This window comes from Apiospora marii (assembly GCF_038362585.1).
Source record: "Apiospora marii strain CBS 49790 chromosome Unknown utg000013l_segment0_segment0, whole genome shotgun sequence".
Lineage (NCBI taxonomy): Eukaryota > Fungi > Ascomycota > Sordariomycetes > Amphisphaeriales > Apiosporaceae > Apiospora > Apiospora marii.
The window spans coordinates 1605481-1622030 of NW_027117384.1; the positions used below are offsets into that span (position 1 = coordinate 1605481).

Consider the following 16550-nt stretch of genomic DNA (forward strand, 5'->3'; position numbering starts at 1 on the left):
TGCACGTTGGCACGGATGGAGTGATAGTGGTGAGGTTTCGTTCTAGCGAGTGGTGAAGGGTACTTTAGTGAGGGGAGAAGACCCACACGGTTGAGCCTACATACAACGCCCCCTGCCTTATTTGGTAAAGGCTCCAAACACTTTCGAGACGTCGCGAACGAGAAAAATGAAAAGAGACAGACGGGCACGATTCTACACCAACACACGTACAGGACAAAGTGACGACACAGACGTACGCTGTCATTCACCGAGTCTAATGAGCTGGTGCGTTTGATGGAATTAATGGTATGCCGTAGCAGAAAGTCTGGGCATAATCAAGCCAGAGGGAGGTCAAGCCGCAAGTATGGAGTTTTGGTAGGACGGGCCCGTCTCGGGACACCACCCCAACGCCATGGGAAATATTTAAGTGGTCTTTTTCACTTTCCTTTGCACCATAGGCTGGGGTTGGGGTTGGAGAAGGAGGATTTGGATGGGGTATGCTTGCATTGCATTGCCACTTCCAGCAGCGCTGTCCCTGCTCTGCGGACTGGTCTAGCTGGGGCATTCACTGTTCTGGGACTAGGCTCCGAGGCCCGCGTACAGGCGGTAGGGGGGTAAGGGCAAGCGACCAAAAACTTGGACGCCCTAACCATGCTCCCAGACAGACCGTGCCGCAGATACTGTACACCTGTGCTTGCGAAGTCAAGCTCATTCGATCACCTCTCTTCACTAAAACCCTTCTTGTCCCCCCCAAAGATCTCTGGGCGCCCAGACGCCATTCCCCCCGCTGATTCTGACTACCTACTACCGTTTACTATTCGCACATGACCCAGATCTGCCTCGACACTTCGAATTACCGCCGTGAAAGTCGCGAATAACTGGTCGCATTCAATCGAAAACTCCATTGTCGGACTACTTGGCCATTGCATACGCCATCTATCAATTGCACAATACAGTTGTGGTGCGAAAAAGAGGAGGAAAGCAAACGACGCGGGGACTGGGTATCGACACGCTTGACACCGACGACTTCCCAACCGTTCGTTCGACATTTTCGCCGCTGACGACGACAACTACGACACGCATCCCGCTCGACCCGAACCTCGAAGTTATTTGAATACAACAGTACACTGCGACCAATGCAGTCATCCCGCGCATAGGGACCTACTATTCCATGGCGGCTGCCTCGAGATAGCGTCTTTGCCGCTTGATAATCGTCGCGTAGCGGCTGGCCGCTCAGGTCTCTTGCCTCAAGATGGAGGCGCGGCAGTTCTTCCCCTCGGCAACGAGCTCTGCTTCGATACCGAGGATCACCGGATGCTCAAGCTTCTACCTACCGGCCAACGGCATCTTGATGCTGGGAGACGGCCAGTCTCTGACTTTATCCTCAGACACCGTCTTCCAACCGGCATGCCAGGCGCCCATCGCGCATCCCGCCATCATTACCAATGGCGGCATCACTACCGATGAGACTTCCACGGGCGACCCTCAGGTTTCAGATCTCCGGGATCCATTTTACGCGTCTACCTTCCCACAATGTTATGCGCTGGCAGCGACGACTGTCATTGCCTACACGCTTGTTATCATGCTTCTTGTTGCGCCACGATCTTTTCTAGATGGTGGGGTCGTCGTCCTGGGGAAGCGCGGTTTCACCAGCCCGAACAACGGGATCAGTATTGGAGGCCGTCCATGGTTGCAAAAAGTCGCGGCCCTCAGCGTCGCCGTATCGCTCACGATCGCGACGGTGGACACCTTTCGTGTGGCCGAGGACCAGTACAAAATTGGAAATGCAAACGCCGAGGAACTGCAACGCTTGGTCGCTGAGGGGACGCAGCTCAAGATTATTCGCATCATATCCGATACCTTTCTCTGGCTGGCTCAGGCTCAAACTTTGATCCGTCTCTTTCCGCGTCAAAGGGAGAAGGTCATTATCAAATGGACTGCGTTCGCCTTGATCACCTTGGATGTAATATTCGGAGCGCTGAACAGTTTCCAGTATACTGGCCCCGGGAATACGAGACCACGGAGTTTTACCGATGCCGTCCCCGCCTTGAACTACCTCTTTCAACTCTCCCTAGGATTACTTTACGCGGCGTGGGTGATTTACTACTCTCTCATGAAGAAGAGATACGCGTTCTACCACCCGCTGATGAAGAACATCTCCTTGATGGCAATGCTATCCATTCTTGCGGTCATTGTTCCTGTCGTTTTCTTCATTCTGGACATATCCAAATCCGAATTCACTGCATGGGGTGATTACGTCAGATGGGTGGGAGCAGCAGCGGCAAGTGTGATTGTATGGGAGTGGGTGGAGCGCATTGAAGCACTTGAACGGGAAGAAAAGAAGGATGGGATTTTGGGCCGGGAGGTTTTCGACGGTGACGAGATGATCGATTTGCCTTCATCTGAATATTCCTGGCCTCGACGAAGAAGGACGAAAAAGGGGGACGATGACGACGGCGGCGAGAGTGGGACAGGCAATACCGGACCAAGCCCGCCACCCAGCGAACGAAGCAATGTGTGGCCGGCGATGTCTTCTATTGCAAGCCGATATAGGTCCAGGGCCGGCACAACCACGGCCACCCAAAGCCCAAAGACGGAGAACACCACCGCTAGATCAGCGGCCCGTTTCCTACAGCCACCATTATGGCCATCACGGCCACCACCTGCGGTTACGCCGGTCAGCAGGACGGACACTGCCAGCGCTGACAGTACGGTCTATGCTGTGAGGTACCAGCCTGTGTCTGATGCAACGTCTCGAACACCAACCGAGGCCCTGGGGCGGACCATGTCGAGGACAAGTAGCAATGCGTCGAATGCCGATCCTGGCGTGGAAGGAGGCGAACCCGTAGACAACACACCACGATCAAGGGAAGCTTCTCCCGCACGGGATCGCGCGACACCGGAGACACGACCGAAAGAAAGTCGAGCTGCCTGGTCCTCATTCACACAACTAATGAAGTCCCGGACCAACGCAAATCGACCTCCGGCTGAGGTGGTTCCACATACACAGCGGCCGGCGCCCCCACAGCGCGACTATGATGAGGTCAACCGGTGGGATATTAGAGGGCGCATGGAAGACTTTGCGGCAACCCAGGCTGAGCGGATTCGGGAAAAGATGAGGCCCACCCCTGATACCGAGAGTTTGCCAGTGACAGTCATTCCTGCGCCACCGCGGCGAGGGGCTGCACTCGCGCAACTACTCGAGGAAGATGAACCCCAAGCAACACCGACGTCACATACACGACTCGCAGCAGATACTCCTGCCGCGACGGCAGCGCATGGTGCCAGTCCTCTGCCAAGTCCAGCGCTCCGAAACGACACGTTGCAGCTGAGACCCACACGGCGCGAGACGGCGTCAACACCAAATGAAGGATTGTCGCCGACAGCAGGAGCGCCCAGGCGTCCCGTGGACGATATCCTGACCACACCAAGTCGTGACTAAGTCATGTCGATGTTTGAGTTCATATTCAGCGAGGCGCTTGGGTTGTTGGGATCACTTCAGAGCATTGTAGCGGTGCATTTTTCAGGGGTTTTACGGATTGCATATATATATATATATACCTTTACGGATTACGGATCACACGATAGCGAACGGTCTACAAAAATGGGCAAGGAAGGAGTTTGTGGTTAGTCGGACATATCACAGTATATATGAGCGTTTCTCAGCGATGCTCATCTCTTGGGCCAGGGCGTCCTGGCTCGATTGTGTACATATATATATAATATTTACGTTGCCGGTTGTGGCGATGGACGAAGAAGCGTCTATGCCTCTAGGCTATATGGATCAAGGAGTCTTATACATTGGCTGCGACCGCCGTGTCATCGGACAGATAGCAGTCAACTGACGGATTTTAAAAGATACCCTTTTTGAAAACAAGACGAGTAGACGTCAGTATTTCGGCGAGCCACCAAAGAGTTCAATGGCATCTAGTGCGCGCAGGTGACCTGGGATTGTAGATGCACGGATGCCACGGTTCGGCTTTAAGCCAGGCGCTGTTGGCGGGACCGGCCCCCTATTTTCGCATGGAGTGGATAAAGCAACGGGATTGACGGACACTAATAAATGGGGGTTTCCCTTGTCCTTTTGCCATGTCATCTCATGCTCTGCCGCGCCTGGAACAGAAAGGTTAAGAAAAGAAAGACGAAGGAGTTCTTAGAGCACCAACTAGATGACAACTAATATAGCGTAGTAGCTGATAGGAGGTTATTGCTGTGTGACCAAGCTATAGGTCAATACTTGTTCAGGTGGCACAGACAAGAGGACGGACAGTATAGTAGAGCTAAGAGCGAGGAAATGATATTCGTAGTAGTATGGGGGAATATCAAGCCAATGACAGGAGCACGCGGTCTCACGAAGTGGGATTCATTAAAGTCCTGAGTAAGGGGTGGACAAAAAAAAAGCGTTAATGAAGGACGGCCTAAAGAGCGATGCCAAGACCGCTGGATTCCTTCCCTGATTGTCGCGTGCTAAAAGCGTGTGGTGCTTGGTGCGTGATAGGAGCGAGCAGGAATCCCCATTAAGGAATCCCCATTATTACTTCTTGCCAACAACACCAAACACATCATCAACCAATCCCTTTGGTTTTTTTTCCCTCGCTCCTTACCTACCATATAAACTCTTTTGAAGAAACACTCCTTCCGGTAGCTTGTCAGATCTGACTGATTGGGTCCGATTGACGCTTCAAAGCCCGGTTATACCGACTTCCAGAAGAAGAAGGACTTACTTTTTTTTTTTTTTTTTATCTTACTGTGTCTCAGCACCATCTGAACGGGTCCATTCGATCCCGCCGGCTGCACCTCGACTCTTTGTGTGTCCTGCCACATTAAACACTCGCGTGTCAACCTTTTCTCGGACGAAAAAAAAAACCTTGAGAGCGCCAGATCCGACCGAGTCTGCGTTGCCCTCTCCTTTTGGAACCTTCGCACACCATGGCCGGAGCCGAACCCTTTCCGGCCTTCAACTCGTCGGCCGACCAGCCCTACACGGCCTCCAACGAGAACAATGCCCGCCGGCGTAGAAAGTCGAGCGCCCTCGGCCAAGACATCCGCGCTGGCGACACGGGCGCCCCCAGCCTAGGCACCGGCCTCGCGGGCAACCCCTCGCCGCCCTCGTCCTCGTCTTCGTCGGCCGTCTTCAATGCCAACGGCGAAAAGGACGCCTCGGCCGCCGGCTCCAAGAAGTTCTCCAAGCGCCGGAAGGCCCGCACCCTCGTGAGCCGCTGCAAGCATTACGCCATCAAGCACACCTGGGCCGGACCCCTGGTCCTGCTCGCCGCCTTCCTCGGCGCCTACGCCGTCAACCCGACCGAGTCCAACCCCGCCGCCCGCTTCATCTTCCTCTCCTACAAGCTGCCGCTCGAGGCCGACGCCGAGCCCGACACGCCGCACCAGTACGGCAAGGGCCTGTGGGACATTGCATTTGTGAGCTTCTACGCCATCGTGCTGTCCTTCACGCGCGAGTTCATCATGCAGGAGCTGCTGCGCCCCCTCGCGCGCTACTGCGGCCTGCGCTCCAAGGGCAAGCAGTACCGCTTCATGGAGCAGATGTACACGGCCATCTACTTTGGCGTCCTTGGCCCCGTCGGCATGTACGTCATGAGCCGCACGCCCGTCTGGTACTTCAACACGCGCGGCATGTACGAGAACTTCCCCCACAAGACCCACGAGGCCGTCTTCAAGTTCTACTACCTGTTCCAGGCCGCCTACTGGGCCCAGCAGGCCATTGTACTGCTCCTCGGCCTCGAGAAGCGCCGCAAGGACTTCAAGGAGCTGGTCGGCCACCACATTGTCAGTCTGGCTCTGATCGCCCTGAGCTACCGCTTCCACTTCACCTACATGGGTCTCGCCGTCTACATCACTCACGATATCAGTGATTTCTTCCTCGCCGTAAGTTTCAACCCCTGTCTGCAATATTTCAAGAAGAGAAACTTGGTGCCTCTAGAGAGAACATGAGCTTACACACCCGCTATACTATAGACCTCCAAGACCATGAACTACCTTGACAGCATCTTCATGGGACCCTACTTCGCCCTTTTCATGGGCATGTGGATCTACCTCCGCCACTACCTGAACCTGAAGATCCTCTTCTCGCTCTTCACCGAGTTCCGCACCGTGGGCCCCTACGAGATGGACTGGGAGGCGGGGCAGTTCAAGTGCCTGCTCTCCAACGTCATCACGGGCACGCTGCTGGCCTCGCTGCAGGCCCTCAACCTCTTCTGGCTCTTCTTCATCATCCGCATCGCCTACCGCTTCGCCTTCGCCGGCGTCGCCAAGGACGACCGCTCCGACGGCGACGACTCGGAGGAGGAGGAGGAGGTCGCCGCGAGCCTCAAGGAGAAGGACGAGGCCGCGCCCCTGCTCAACGGCAGCAACGGCGCTGCCAAGGCGCAGCAGACCAACGGCGCCGGTCCCAACAACAAGAAGAAGGCTTCCCGATAAGAGACCATGTAGCCGTTGTTTCTGCTGCTGCCGCCTATCAAATTCGGGGGATTTTGGGTGTTGGCACTTTGGCAGCCCCTTACCTCGTCTATGGAAGATGTATATATGACGAAGCTTTTTCTTCATTCTTGGGCATCGTGACGTTCGTTTCTTGTTACACACTTTGAGAACACACCTCGTTGCTCTGGCCTCGATATTATAGCGTGTACGATACATGTCAATGCGACTTTTGGTATACGGCATCTGGACTGGGGTTCTTTTTATATGGAAACCGCCGTGTGTGGTTTTTCTGCCAGTCTTTCTGTCGAGACAATAACGAGGATATGAGGATGAAAGGACTTTCGGTCATGGCATCAGGTGATGTGAGGGATCAGGTCCAAAGGGGCAATTTTTGCATGAGAAATGAGGGGATGGGGATAGGTGGTGGTATGGGGATTGAGTATGGAGCCTTCTGGGCTTTTGCCCCAAACCATTTCGCTCTCGACGTTGAGAGAAGAGAGGGAGAAAGCGCGAAGAAGTCATGAGAAAAGAAAACACGGAGTTCGGTCGTTACCCAAATAGACTGGATTTGTCGCGGACTGGAGTCTAGAGAGCGGAGGACGAACGGCAAGGCAATCCCACTGCTGCTAAAACAAAACCCCCGACTTTGAAGAAAGCAGACAGATTAGGGGGATCACAGGCGAAAGGGATGATGCATCTACTCTCGAGGCGACCTGCGATGTGGGCATATATCTATCCTGTATGGAGGGAAAGGGAGGGAGCGTGCTCTTCCACCCGATGAATCTACATGGAGGATATACATACATCATACATATAGCTAATATCTAATGAAAAACATTAAAATAAATATTGATGTAATGTCCGCCTTAGTGAAAATTAGGAGTCAATCACTTGTGTCAAACTAAACGTCGATATACATGGCCCTGGAGGCCGAGGCAAATTATGAGCCAAGATGGGAATGTCATTGCTTCAATAGGCTGGCTGGCTGGCTATTAACACACTATAAATACATATTCCAACTAACCAAGCCAAATGGTCTTAACGATTCTATTCTGGGCTCAAATGATGGGGGATAATCCAACAGATGTAAAACATTAAACACTCCCACCATCAACCGACCTGGAGATTAATTTATTTCTTCGCAGCCTTAGACAGACCCTTGACGCCGTCCCGCATGGCCTTGAGATGGCTCCAGTCGTAGCTGTCCTCGCCCAGCGACCAGGCGAAGATGCCACCGAGGCCACGCGCCGCCACGATCTCCTTGAACTTGCGCTGCATCAGGGGCACCGTGTCGAGGGTCCAGAACAGCTCGTTGGAGGGGTCCCACCACCACTGGCCGCCCAGGACCTCGTCCGTCTTGGACTCCTTGAGGGCCGACACGAACGAGGCGCCGATCTGGGGTCCCGTGCAGCTGCCGAACCCGGCCTGGCAGCCCGCGCCGCAGTGCGCGGGGGTCGAGCCGCAGAAACCGTATTGGCTGCAGCAGCCGGCGTCGGCGAGGCCCTGGCAGGTGAAGGAGGTGCCGGTGCCGCAGGACTGGTCCTTGGACGTGGTCAGGTTGGTCGGCGGCGAGGGCGGGGTCACGTTGGCGACCTCGAAGGTGATGGCGCCGCTGGTGCCGAGATCAGAACCGTCGGTGGCGTTCTCGGCGGGCAGGATGGGGCAGCCGATGGGGCCGCCGGAGCAGTCGACGCCCTTGGCCGTCTGGAAGTACTTGGCGTAGAAGGCGAGGCCCAGGTTGACCTTGGCGGCCGGGCAGCCGAGCGCGAGGTAGGCGTCGACGGCCTGCAGGGACCCGTGGACGTCCGTGTGGTGGGACGTGGCGTTGTCGCGGCGGTTCATGAGATCGTAGGCCATGACGTTGACCATGTCGACGGCACCGAAGATGGCCGATGCGTGCTCGGGCGTGTAGGCGATCATGTCCCCGGGCTTCCCCGGAACGGCGATGGAGAGTGCCCGGGGCTTGATGGCATTCTTGATCTCCTGGAGGAGCAGCGGGAATGTCGTGATCTCATCCACTTTCTTTGAGTTGGGAATCTGCTTATAACCGGCACCGTTGCCTCCGGGGTATTCCCAGTCGATATCTGTGCTGGCGTGTAAGTGAGATGGTTCGGCAAGAAGAACACGTGTACAGACAAACTCACCAATGAAGTCAAGCCCGAGCTTCTGGGACATGAGGGCGATGTTCCGGGCGTACTGCTTGCGGGACGTCTCCGTCTTGGCCCCAGCGCCGAAGCCGTCGGTGTCTCCCCACCCGCCGAGGGCCACGCCGATCTGGGTGCCGTTGTCGAACATGGCGCGGACCTTGGAGATGTCCATGAAGGGCTTGTACTCCTCGGTCATGTTGGGGGTGGCGAACAACGACGAGTTGGCAAAGGACATGACGACGTGCGTGATGCCGGCAGTCACATCGCGGGGCGGCAGAATGGCCGTGTGGTATCTGATAATCCATCGTGTGTAAGTGGACGGTGGCCTTTCTGTCCAGTATTGCGTAGTGAGGAAGAGAGAACGGGGAAGGGGGGAGAGACAAAGATGGAAGATGATTGGAGTATATTAGGGTACGGTAGGCAAGTAGGTAGGCTTACTGGTCAAAATACACAATGTTGCGCAGCTGCTCTTGAGCGCAACGGGCCTCGGTGGCGGCCCCAAGGGCGGCCACGCCAGCCAACACGGAGCTTGACACCTTCATTTTGGTGTTGATGACTGACTGGTATCGGGGAGACTCAAATAGCGAGCAAGTTGCAGAGAAAAGGTTTTTCAAGAGAGCGGGTGACAAGCACGATGGCAAGCAAAGGAATGGACGGCTGCAGATTGCCTAGATTGTGGTCTCTAAGAGAAGAGAATGGAGTCTCATGAGTAGGGGAGAGAGCGAGAAGATGGCAATCCATATATACACTTATGTGCCCAGGCAATGCAACAACACGGGAGACCTGACCAACCCATCTCGGTACCTCCTAAATCACCAGGAGGAGAATCGCGCATGCAGGTTGGGGTTGGGTACCTGCATGTAATTCGATCGATCCTTCCTCTTTCCATCCCTTCTTCCTTGGACGGACCATGCCCTCGGGTCCCGGGATTCCATGCGAGGCGGGCGTGGCGTTGGCAGTTGCAGTTTGCCGTTGTGTCGATTATTTAGAGTTCGGTCGTTGATTGCAGTCTCATAGAGTTTGACCAGGATGCCCTGCCTGCCTCTCGCTTCCCTCCTTCGCCTGCCTACCTCCGCTCCATCGCCCTGTTTGCACGCACGACGCCGTTCAGCTGATTTCTTAGGCGGCTGACGGCGTTTTGACTCTGGCAGTGACAGCGCCAGGGCAGCAAGCTGGTCTGTTCATCAGTGTTCCATCTTGTCAATACCGTACTACTGCTGCACGTCGCCTGATATGGGGAGGATGGGGCACGGGTAGAGGCGGAGCTGAAGTAGCATTCCAGCCTACCTGCCTAAACTAACTCTAGCATAGCAAGCCAGTATGTACTTTAAGTAGGCGACGACGGGAAATCCATTGAGCTGCAAATAGATTGATAATATGTCGGTACCGCTACATATCGTGGCAGGTGCAGATCCCATCTGCATATCGCATGGGCCAGGGCTATATCGTTTTATGTCTTGTTGGTTCTGGGAAATTGCGCTGCGACTTACACGCTCTTAGCGCTCGAGTCAGCTGGCTGGCAGGCAGGGGTGCCATACCATACACATTGAGGGGAAGCAGCAGTAGTAGCAGCAGAAGCATTGCAAAGGTCGTGCCACCACCGAACAAAATAAAATTGATCGATCCAACCCAGGAGAAATTCTGGCGTCTTTGCATGATGCCAAACACGGAGGTTGCACAACGGGGCCGGGCTGTGAACGTGGTCTAGAGCTTGGTTTGACTCGCGAAGAAGAACGCCAGCACCACCACCAGCAAATAGGAGTATAGCGAAGATTGGTGGTGCAAACCGCATAATACCTACCCCCGTTGGGCCAAGAAAACGCCAAGAGCTTAACAAAAGTATGGCAGGCAGGGTCGGCTCATCACTGCGATGCTCCAGTGAGGCACAGGAGTAACCCGCGATCCTTTCCGCTGGGTAGCCACTGTAGCAAATTCCAGCGGCATGTAACAAGAGGCGACCTGCATGAGTTTGATATATAACGCTTCCAGAGTCTACAAACGAAAGTTACCTAAAAGCCCTCTCTCTATAAGCAGGGTCGCGTGTATTTGTTCGCAGACGGGAAAGTAAGAAGAAATGTACAAGGGCTGAGGCTGAGGCGGGCACATGCAGACGGGCCACCATGCCATTACCAGCTCTCCAGGCAAACCCATTGCCGTCCATCCTGGGCGCGTACCTTTTCCCCAACTGCCGGGGCTGCGGGTAACCCCGTAGGGAACCCCGTCTTCGCCATGCCTCCAATCTCGGCAACCGCCGTCCAGGACGACGAGCCGGGGGCGGTGATCTCCCACCTCCCGACCGCGACCTCAGCCCCTACCCTCAAGATGCCTTGGACCCTACTCCCGATCTTGACCACCATGCCCCTCCCGCCGCCTCCAGCTCCCGCTCCCTCCTCCTTCTCCTCGTCATCATGGCGCCGCAACACCCACCCTTTAGAAGCCTCCCCCTCCCCGGGCTCCTCATCGACCCAGCACTCCTCGTAGCGCTGCATGACCCCCGTATCCGGGTTGACCATCCGGCCCGACTCGACCGTCTCCCCGGGCTGGTTGCTGGGAACCATATCGCCCTCGTCGACGACAGCCGCGGCGTCCGCGTGGCGCGAGTCGACCCAGTGCCGAAACACCGAGTGCGGCGGCGACGCGTCCGCGTCGTGGCTCGACGTGCCCGCGAACGCCCAGTCCAGCTGGTCCGGGTCCCGGACCGCGTCACCGCCGGCGACGGGGAGGGGGATCCGCAGCCGGACGTCGGCGAAGTACCGCTCCTTGGGCGACGTAAGCACGATCGTCGACGTGTTCTCCACCGGGAACGTGTCCTGTGATGAGGGGAAACAAAGAGAAGGCAAAGGTCAGCAAAAGTCCAGGCAATAGGTGATCGGGTCAGTAGTAGTAAGCAATGAGTAAGAAGTATCCTAGCGTGGCCAGGCCAGGCGAATGAAAGAGGGGGGCGGGGTAAAAGTGAATTGAGGGCCTACTCACACCCCATTTGATGTACTTTCGTACAGATATCGAAGGTTTCTTCTCCTCGTGTGACATGTTGGGGGGTTCGGCGCTTCCTGAAGTATCACACTGCTGAGTATTAAAGGGTGAGGGCCAATGAGTGAGAAGCAGCCCATGAGCTTCCGGTTATAGAGTGCATGTAAGTGGGCGGGTGGATGCCTACGCCTAAGGCACACAGACTAATGGATGCTCTTATCGCTTATCGTACACGCGTTTATTACACGGCGTCGTGTACAAGCAGTATCACGTTAGGTAGGTATACGGAGTACATAAATCTTGATCATCGTGTATTAGTGGGGTATAGGCACATGCTGGATTTATAGCGGCTATGTCCACGTTATACGTCTGTATAATGGATTGTCATTCAGTATATTGGTTGCTCACGGCACCGCTATCCGTAGCTCATTACTCGTTCTACTCATTTAGTAACCAAGTGATCCGATCCATCCCTAGGATAAGGATCTCAATTGTATCTATTATGCTACGCAACATCTTCGTGCACATCATTGACTCATCAACACATCGTGGCAAAAAAAACAAGACGGTTCCCCCGCTTGGATCCGCCTAGAACATCTCATCCACTCATCCTCGCATGATCCCCCTGTAGCAGTAATGCCAGATGCAACACTCAAAGAGGTTTGGTATCGTCCGCAGAAAGAAAAAGAAAAAGATCCATGCCGCCACAGAGATTTGCCCCGTCTCTGGTTTTAGAAGCCAACCCAGCCAAACGCCGTTCCAATGCAAGTGATATTATCCATGGACGTCTTTATAATGTCCAACTCTTGGATTCTGAAGAGAAAAGAAAAAAAAAAGGAGAAAGATGAAAGCCCTGGGTTGTGTGTGCAAGCCCGGTCCTTTGCCCTTCCTGATCAAGCAAAAGAAAAGGGGGCATACCCTCGCCCGAGGTTAGACTCAAGAGGGAGGGGTTCAGAATTAGTGACTCGGTATCGCGTTTCAACGAGGCAGTGGTGTGTATGCTGTGCCATCCAAAGGGAAACAAAAAAGTTCGGTGTTATTTGGTATTAAGCCGAGGCCAAGGAACCAGGGCCGATTCATCTGACGAGCTCGATGAGTCTTCTTCACGTCGCGTGGGCTGCGAGGCGCGATGTGCAAGCTTTTGCGCCTTGATCGTAGCATTGCGGGCATCTTCGGCAGCCCTCGCAGCCTTTGCCTGCTTGTTCCACATAGACGCGTAGATCTCGTTCCTCCCGATGAGCTCCTCATGAGTGCCCCTCTCAGCGATCACCCCGTTCTTCATAACAAGGATCTGGTCGCAGTGAGTAATGGTGGAAAGTCGATGCCTGCAAAAGATAGAAGAGTCAGTCAGCTTGGCCATAAACCTAAGTAGCACCTGGCCTGTAAGGCCGGGAGTGAGTACGTACGCGATGATCAGAAGTGTCCGGCCCTCGCCGATCTTGGACAGGCGTCCTTGGATCTCCTGCTCCGTATGCGAGTCGAGAGCCGAGGTGGCTTCATCAAGCATGATGATCTTGGGGTTCTTCAGCAACGTCCGTGCGATTGCTACACGTTGCTTCTCCCCGCCGCTGAGGCGAAGACCGCGCTCCCCAACCTTTGTATAGTAGCCATCCGGGAAGGACATAATTCTGTCGTGGATGCTAGCAGCTCGGCAAGCTGCAACAATTTGTTCTTCGCTGGCGTTCTGGTTGGCGTAGCGAAGGTTGTACAGCAGTGTTTCGTTGAACAGGATGGGGTCTTGCGGGACCACTCCTATGTATCGTCGCACGGAATCAATGGTGAGATCCTTGACATCATCGCCGTCGATCTTGATGGCACCATAGTCACAGTTGAAATACCTGTACATCAAACGGAATAGAGTGGATTTCCCACCACCTGACTCCCCGACAAGGGCTGTGGTTGTACCAGGCTCGCACCTGAATGAAAGCTCCCTCAATGCTGGTCGACGTTGGTCATAGGCAAACGCAACCTTCTGGAACTCCACAAGACCATCGCAGGTGTCAAGCTTGGCAGCACCAGGGCGATCCACCACGGTTGGTTGCTGCTTGAATAATTCCAAGAGACGTTCTCCAGATATCATGGCCTGTTGAACCGTCCGATAAAACGTGCCAAAGTAGTTGAGAGGCCCCTGGAGCTGGTTCAGGTAAGTCATCAAGGCCACAAAATCGCCCACTTTCCGTTGTCCGAGGCTAACTTGGTAAGCCCCGAGCAACATGGCAACAAGCATTCCGATCATGAACACCAAAGACTGCACCACGTTCATAGTGGAGGAGCTCCACTGAACTCTCGCCTCGGCCGATTGGAAGGTGTCGATAGCCTGCTTATAGCGCTTAAACTCGAAGTCCTCGGCGTTGAAATACTTGACTGTCTCGTATGAAACGATCGAGTCATTCTTCACAGCCTCTTCCTCTCGGTCCGCATTGGACATTAACCGGCGCTGGTCCGCGGTAGTCTGTGCCATGCGAATTGTGAGGAACAGGTAGTAGAAGGTGATGATGCAAACAAGCACCATGTACACGCTATCGAATTTGATGTAAAAGTAAGTGATGGCCAGCAGCAAATCGACGAGTACAGGGAACACCTGGAACGTAACCTGCTCGAGGAACTGGTTGATCGACTGGCCCTTGTTGAGGGCCGAGAGCACCTCGCCGGTTCTCTTGCCCAAATGGAAATCCAGACTAAGAGAATGGACATGTTCAAAAGCCGAGGTGGTAAGAGCGCGGTATGTGTGTTGTGACACGGGGATCCAAAGCAGCGACCGAACAGAGCCGAGTAAGCCCGAGGTACCCTGCAGTAGCTTGAACAGAATCAGGAGACCCAGAGACTTCCATGGCATCTCCAGCTGTTCGCCGTGTTTAAGATTATCACCAGACAGCTGTGTGGTAACAATTCCGATTTGCATCGGAACTAAGATGTTGACGATGCGCTGGAGGATCAAGATGATGAAGCAGATAACCACGATAACCTGGATCCGGAAATGGTTGGTCGGCCACATGTAGGGAAAGAACACGGAGTACCCCCGAAGATACTCCACCCATGTCGTATGTGGCAGCTTCTCGGGCCGGTAAAACCCAGCATCGTCGTCGACCGTCGGTGCCGATGTTTCCGCAGTGCCGTCATCCGTGGTGGTCGATTCGGTCTGGCCGTATTGGCGGTGGCTTGCCGCATACCCATTCGTAGAGTGGTCTAGCAGAGGGGAGTTTTCGTCTAGGCCCGATTCGTAGTCGTCGTGCATTCTTCGCCGTTCCGCATACCGTTGCAGAACGTTTTGCCCGCAATACAGAGACACCAGCCCTGCAATCAGGACCACGCGCGATGCAGACAAGCTGAGGTCTACGACGTCCCAACCATTTGGGCCCGTCTCCAACGTATATTTACTACGGTCGAGACTGACCATAACTTTGTGCTCTCCCATGAGAATGACCATGTCGCAGACAAATATAATCAGGTCCCCGAAAAGAGCGAGACACCAGACTACAAAGTGCACCGATGCAGGGCTAACTTTCCAGTCGAAGAGTGTTATACACACATAGAGCCAGAGAAAAGCCGAGCCGAGGATGAAGACCTGTCTACCATGTCAGCAAAACCCGTGGGGGCACAGCAGCCTCATGTACACGGTTGAAGGTGAACATACCGTCTTGGACTGTCCACACCACCAGCCGTGGTCGCCCGCCGCGTTGCGATGGTAGAGCGCTCTTATAGCCACATTTGTTCCCATGGCAAAAAAGGTCAATGTCGCAAAGATGGTGGCGTACTGGAAGTAGCCCTTGGACCATGAGTTTGTACATTCGCTCTCTTCATCCTCCTCTCCCTCTTCTCGTTTGCGCTTCGAAATGGGGAGGGGTTTGCCGCCAGGGCCCTTGGTGCTCGTGTCGTCGGCATGTTCTGAGGGCAGGGCTTTGATGATACTGGCGGTGCACCCTATGACCAGGAAGACAACGAGGAGAACCGCTGGGTACGCATACTGGAATACGCGCCTCAGAATCTCTATAGGCTCTTCACTGGGGTTCACCAGTATGGGCGATTCCATTATGGCCTTTGGATGCAGGTCAGCAACCTAGTCGAGACTCGGCACAAGCAGGGCGAATGAACGTACAGGCCGTGTTACACAACAGGACGAATAGGTATAAACTTACTTTTTCAGTTGCAGGACAACGCCAAGCTGGTCATCTCCTCGCACTCGTCACCAAGGAAAAACTACCAGAAGGCGGATCAACAAAAACAATGCCAGCGATCTCTCAAAAATCCCCAAGAGCTTCAGAACCTAGAGAAAGTGTTAAAATCAACAATTGTTCGCTTTCGGTTCAAGGCAAGAGAGAGAAATCCCGGTCAGAGAGTCTGGTGGGGCAGGTCACCAGACGGTGTTAGTGGCGACAGCCACACCCTTGGTAAAGACTGACTCGGGACTAGAGTAGGAACAATGCTCACCTCGAGGTAGGGATCAACAGGATCTCGGTAGTAGTGTGATGGTGAGTTACGATGAACCAAGGCCTGCGTCGGCGGGCAGTCTGTTCACAAGGTATCATCAATGAGCGGCCGACGAAGATCCGGGCAGCAAGACGGGTTCTCGAGAGGTCTGGTCGGGAAAAGATCGAAGGGATCTTGAAGAGAAACAAGCGGACGGTTGCAACCAGAATCAACAACTAACTATGTAAAGTAGGGTGGAGTACGAAGCGCCCCTGCCTGAGCCAACCAGAACGGGCAGTATAGTACCCAACAGGGAGATCCTCTGAGCCTCTGGCCTCCGGGGCTAAATTCGACGAGGGACCAATGCTATGCTAGAGAAGGTCCCGACCATCGATGTTTGAGTTGACAAGCGATGATGGAGAGCTGGTGGGCTACAAATAGTGGGACGGCCGACTTCCAGCCGCGTGTCGCCTAAGCCAAAAGCACTTCGTATCCAACCGAGCAGCAGCCGGGCAGTGAGTGAGTGAGTGACTAGACGAAGAACAAGAAGAAGATGATGAATGACTTGTTGGACTCCCGTCTTGGTCTTGGTCTTGGTCTTGGACCTGG

General features: G+C 54.5%; 5 protein-coding genes across 5 annotated transcripts; 2 read left to right on the top strand and 3 right to left on the bottom strand.

The window, feature by feature from the left end:
* Positions 1 to 1231: 1231 nt before the first annotated feature.
* PG985_015631 (uncharacterized protein) lies at positions 1232 to 3421 on the top strand (the record flags this gene model as incomplete). Its single annotated transcript, XM_066835397.1, has 1 exon — positions 1232 to 3421. The coding sequence occupies one exon, from the start codon at positions 1232 to 1234 to the stop codon at positions 3419 to 3421; it is 2190 nt and encodes a 729-aa protein (XP_066676600.1).
* Positions 3422 to 4908: 1487 nt separating this feature from the next.
* Positions 4909 to 6417, top strand: PG985_015632 (longevity assurance proteins LAG1/LAC1; the record flags this gene model as incomplete). The annotated part of the gene is made up of 2 exons (XM_066835398.1): positions 4909 to 5865; positions 5956 to 6417. The coding sequence occupies 2 exons, from the start codon at positions 4909 to 4911 to the stop codon at positions 6415 to 6417; spliced, it is 1419 nt and encodes a 472-aa protein (XP_066676601.1).
* Positions 6418 to 7548: 1131 nt separating this feature from the next.
* On the bottom strand, positions 7549 to 9106 carry PG985_015633 (uncharacterized protein; the record flags this gene model as incomplete). Its single annotated transcript, XM_066835399.1, has 3 exons — positions 7549 to 8501; positions 8562 to 8857; positions 9003 to 9106. 3 exons carry the CDS (start codon positions 9104 to 9106, stop codon positions 7549 to 7551), a joined length of 1353 nt encoding a protein of 450 aa, XP_066676602.1.
* A 1584-nt stretch (positions 9107 to 10690) lies between these two features.
* On the bottom strand, positions 10691 to 11594 carry PG985_015634 (uncharacterized protein; the record flags this gene model as incomplete). Its single annotated transcript, XM_066835400.1, has 2 exons — positions 10691 to 11374; positions 11538 to 11594. The coding sequence occupies 2 exons, from the start codon at positions 11592 to 11594 to the stop codon at positions 10691 to 10693; spliced, it is 741 nt and encodes a 246-aa protein (XP_066676603.1).
* Positions 11595 to 12570: 976 nt separating this feature from the next.
* Positions 12571 to 15564, bottom strand: PG985_015635 (heavy metal tolerance protein; the record flags this gene model as incomplete). The annotated part of the gene is made up of 2 exons (XM_066835401.1): positions 12571 to 15099; positions 15169 to 15564. 2 exons carry the CDS (start codon positions 15562 to 15564, stop codon positions 12571 to 12573), a joined length of 2925 nt encoding a protein of 974 aa, XP_066676604.1.
* Positions 15565 to 16550: the final 986 nt, after the last annotated feature.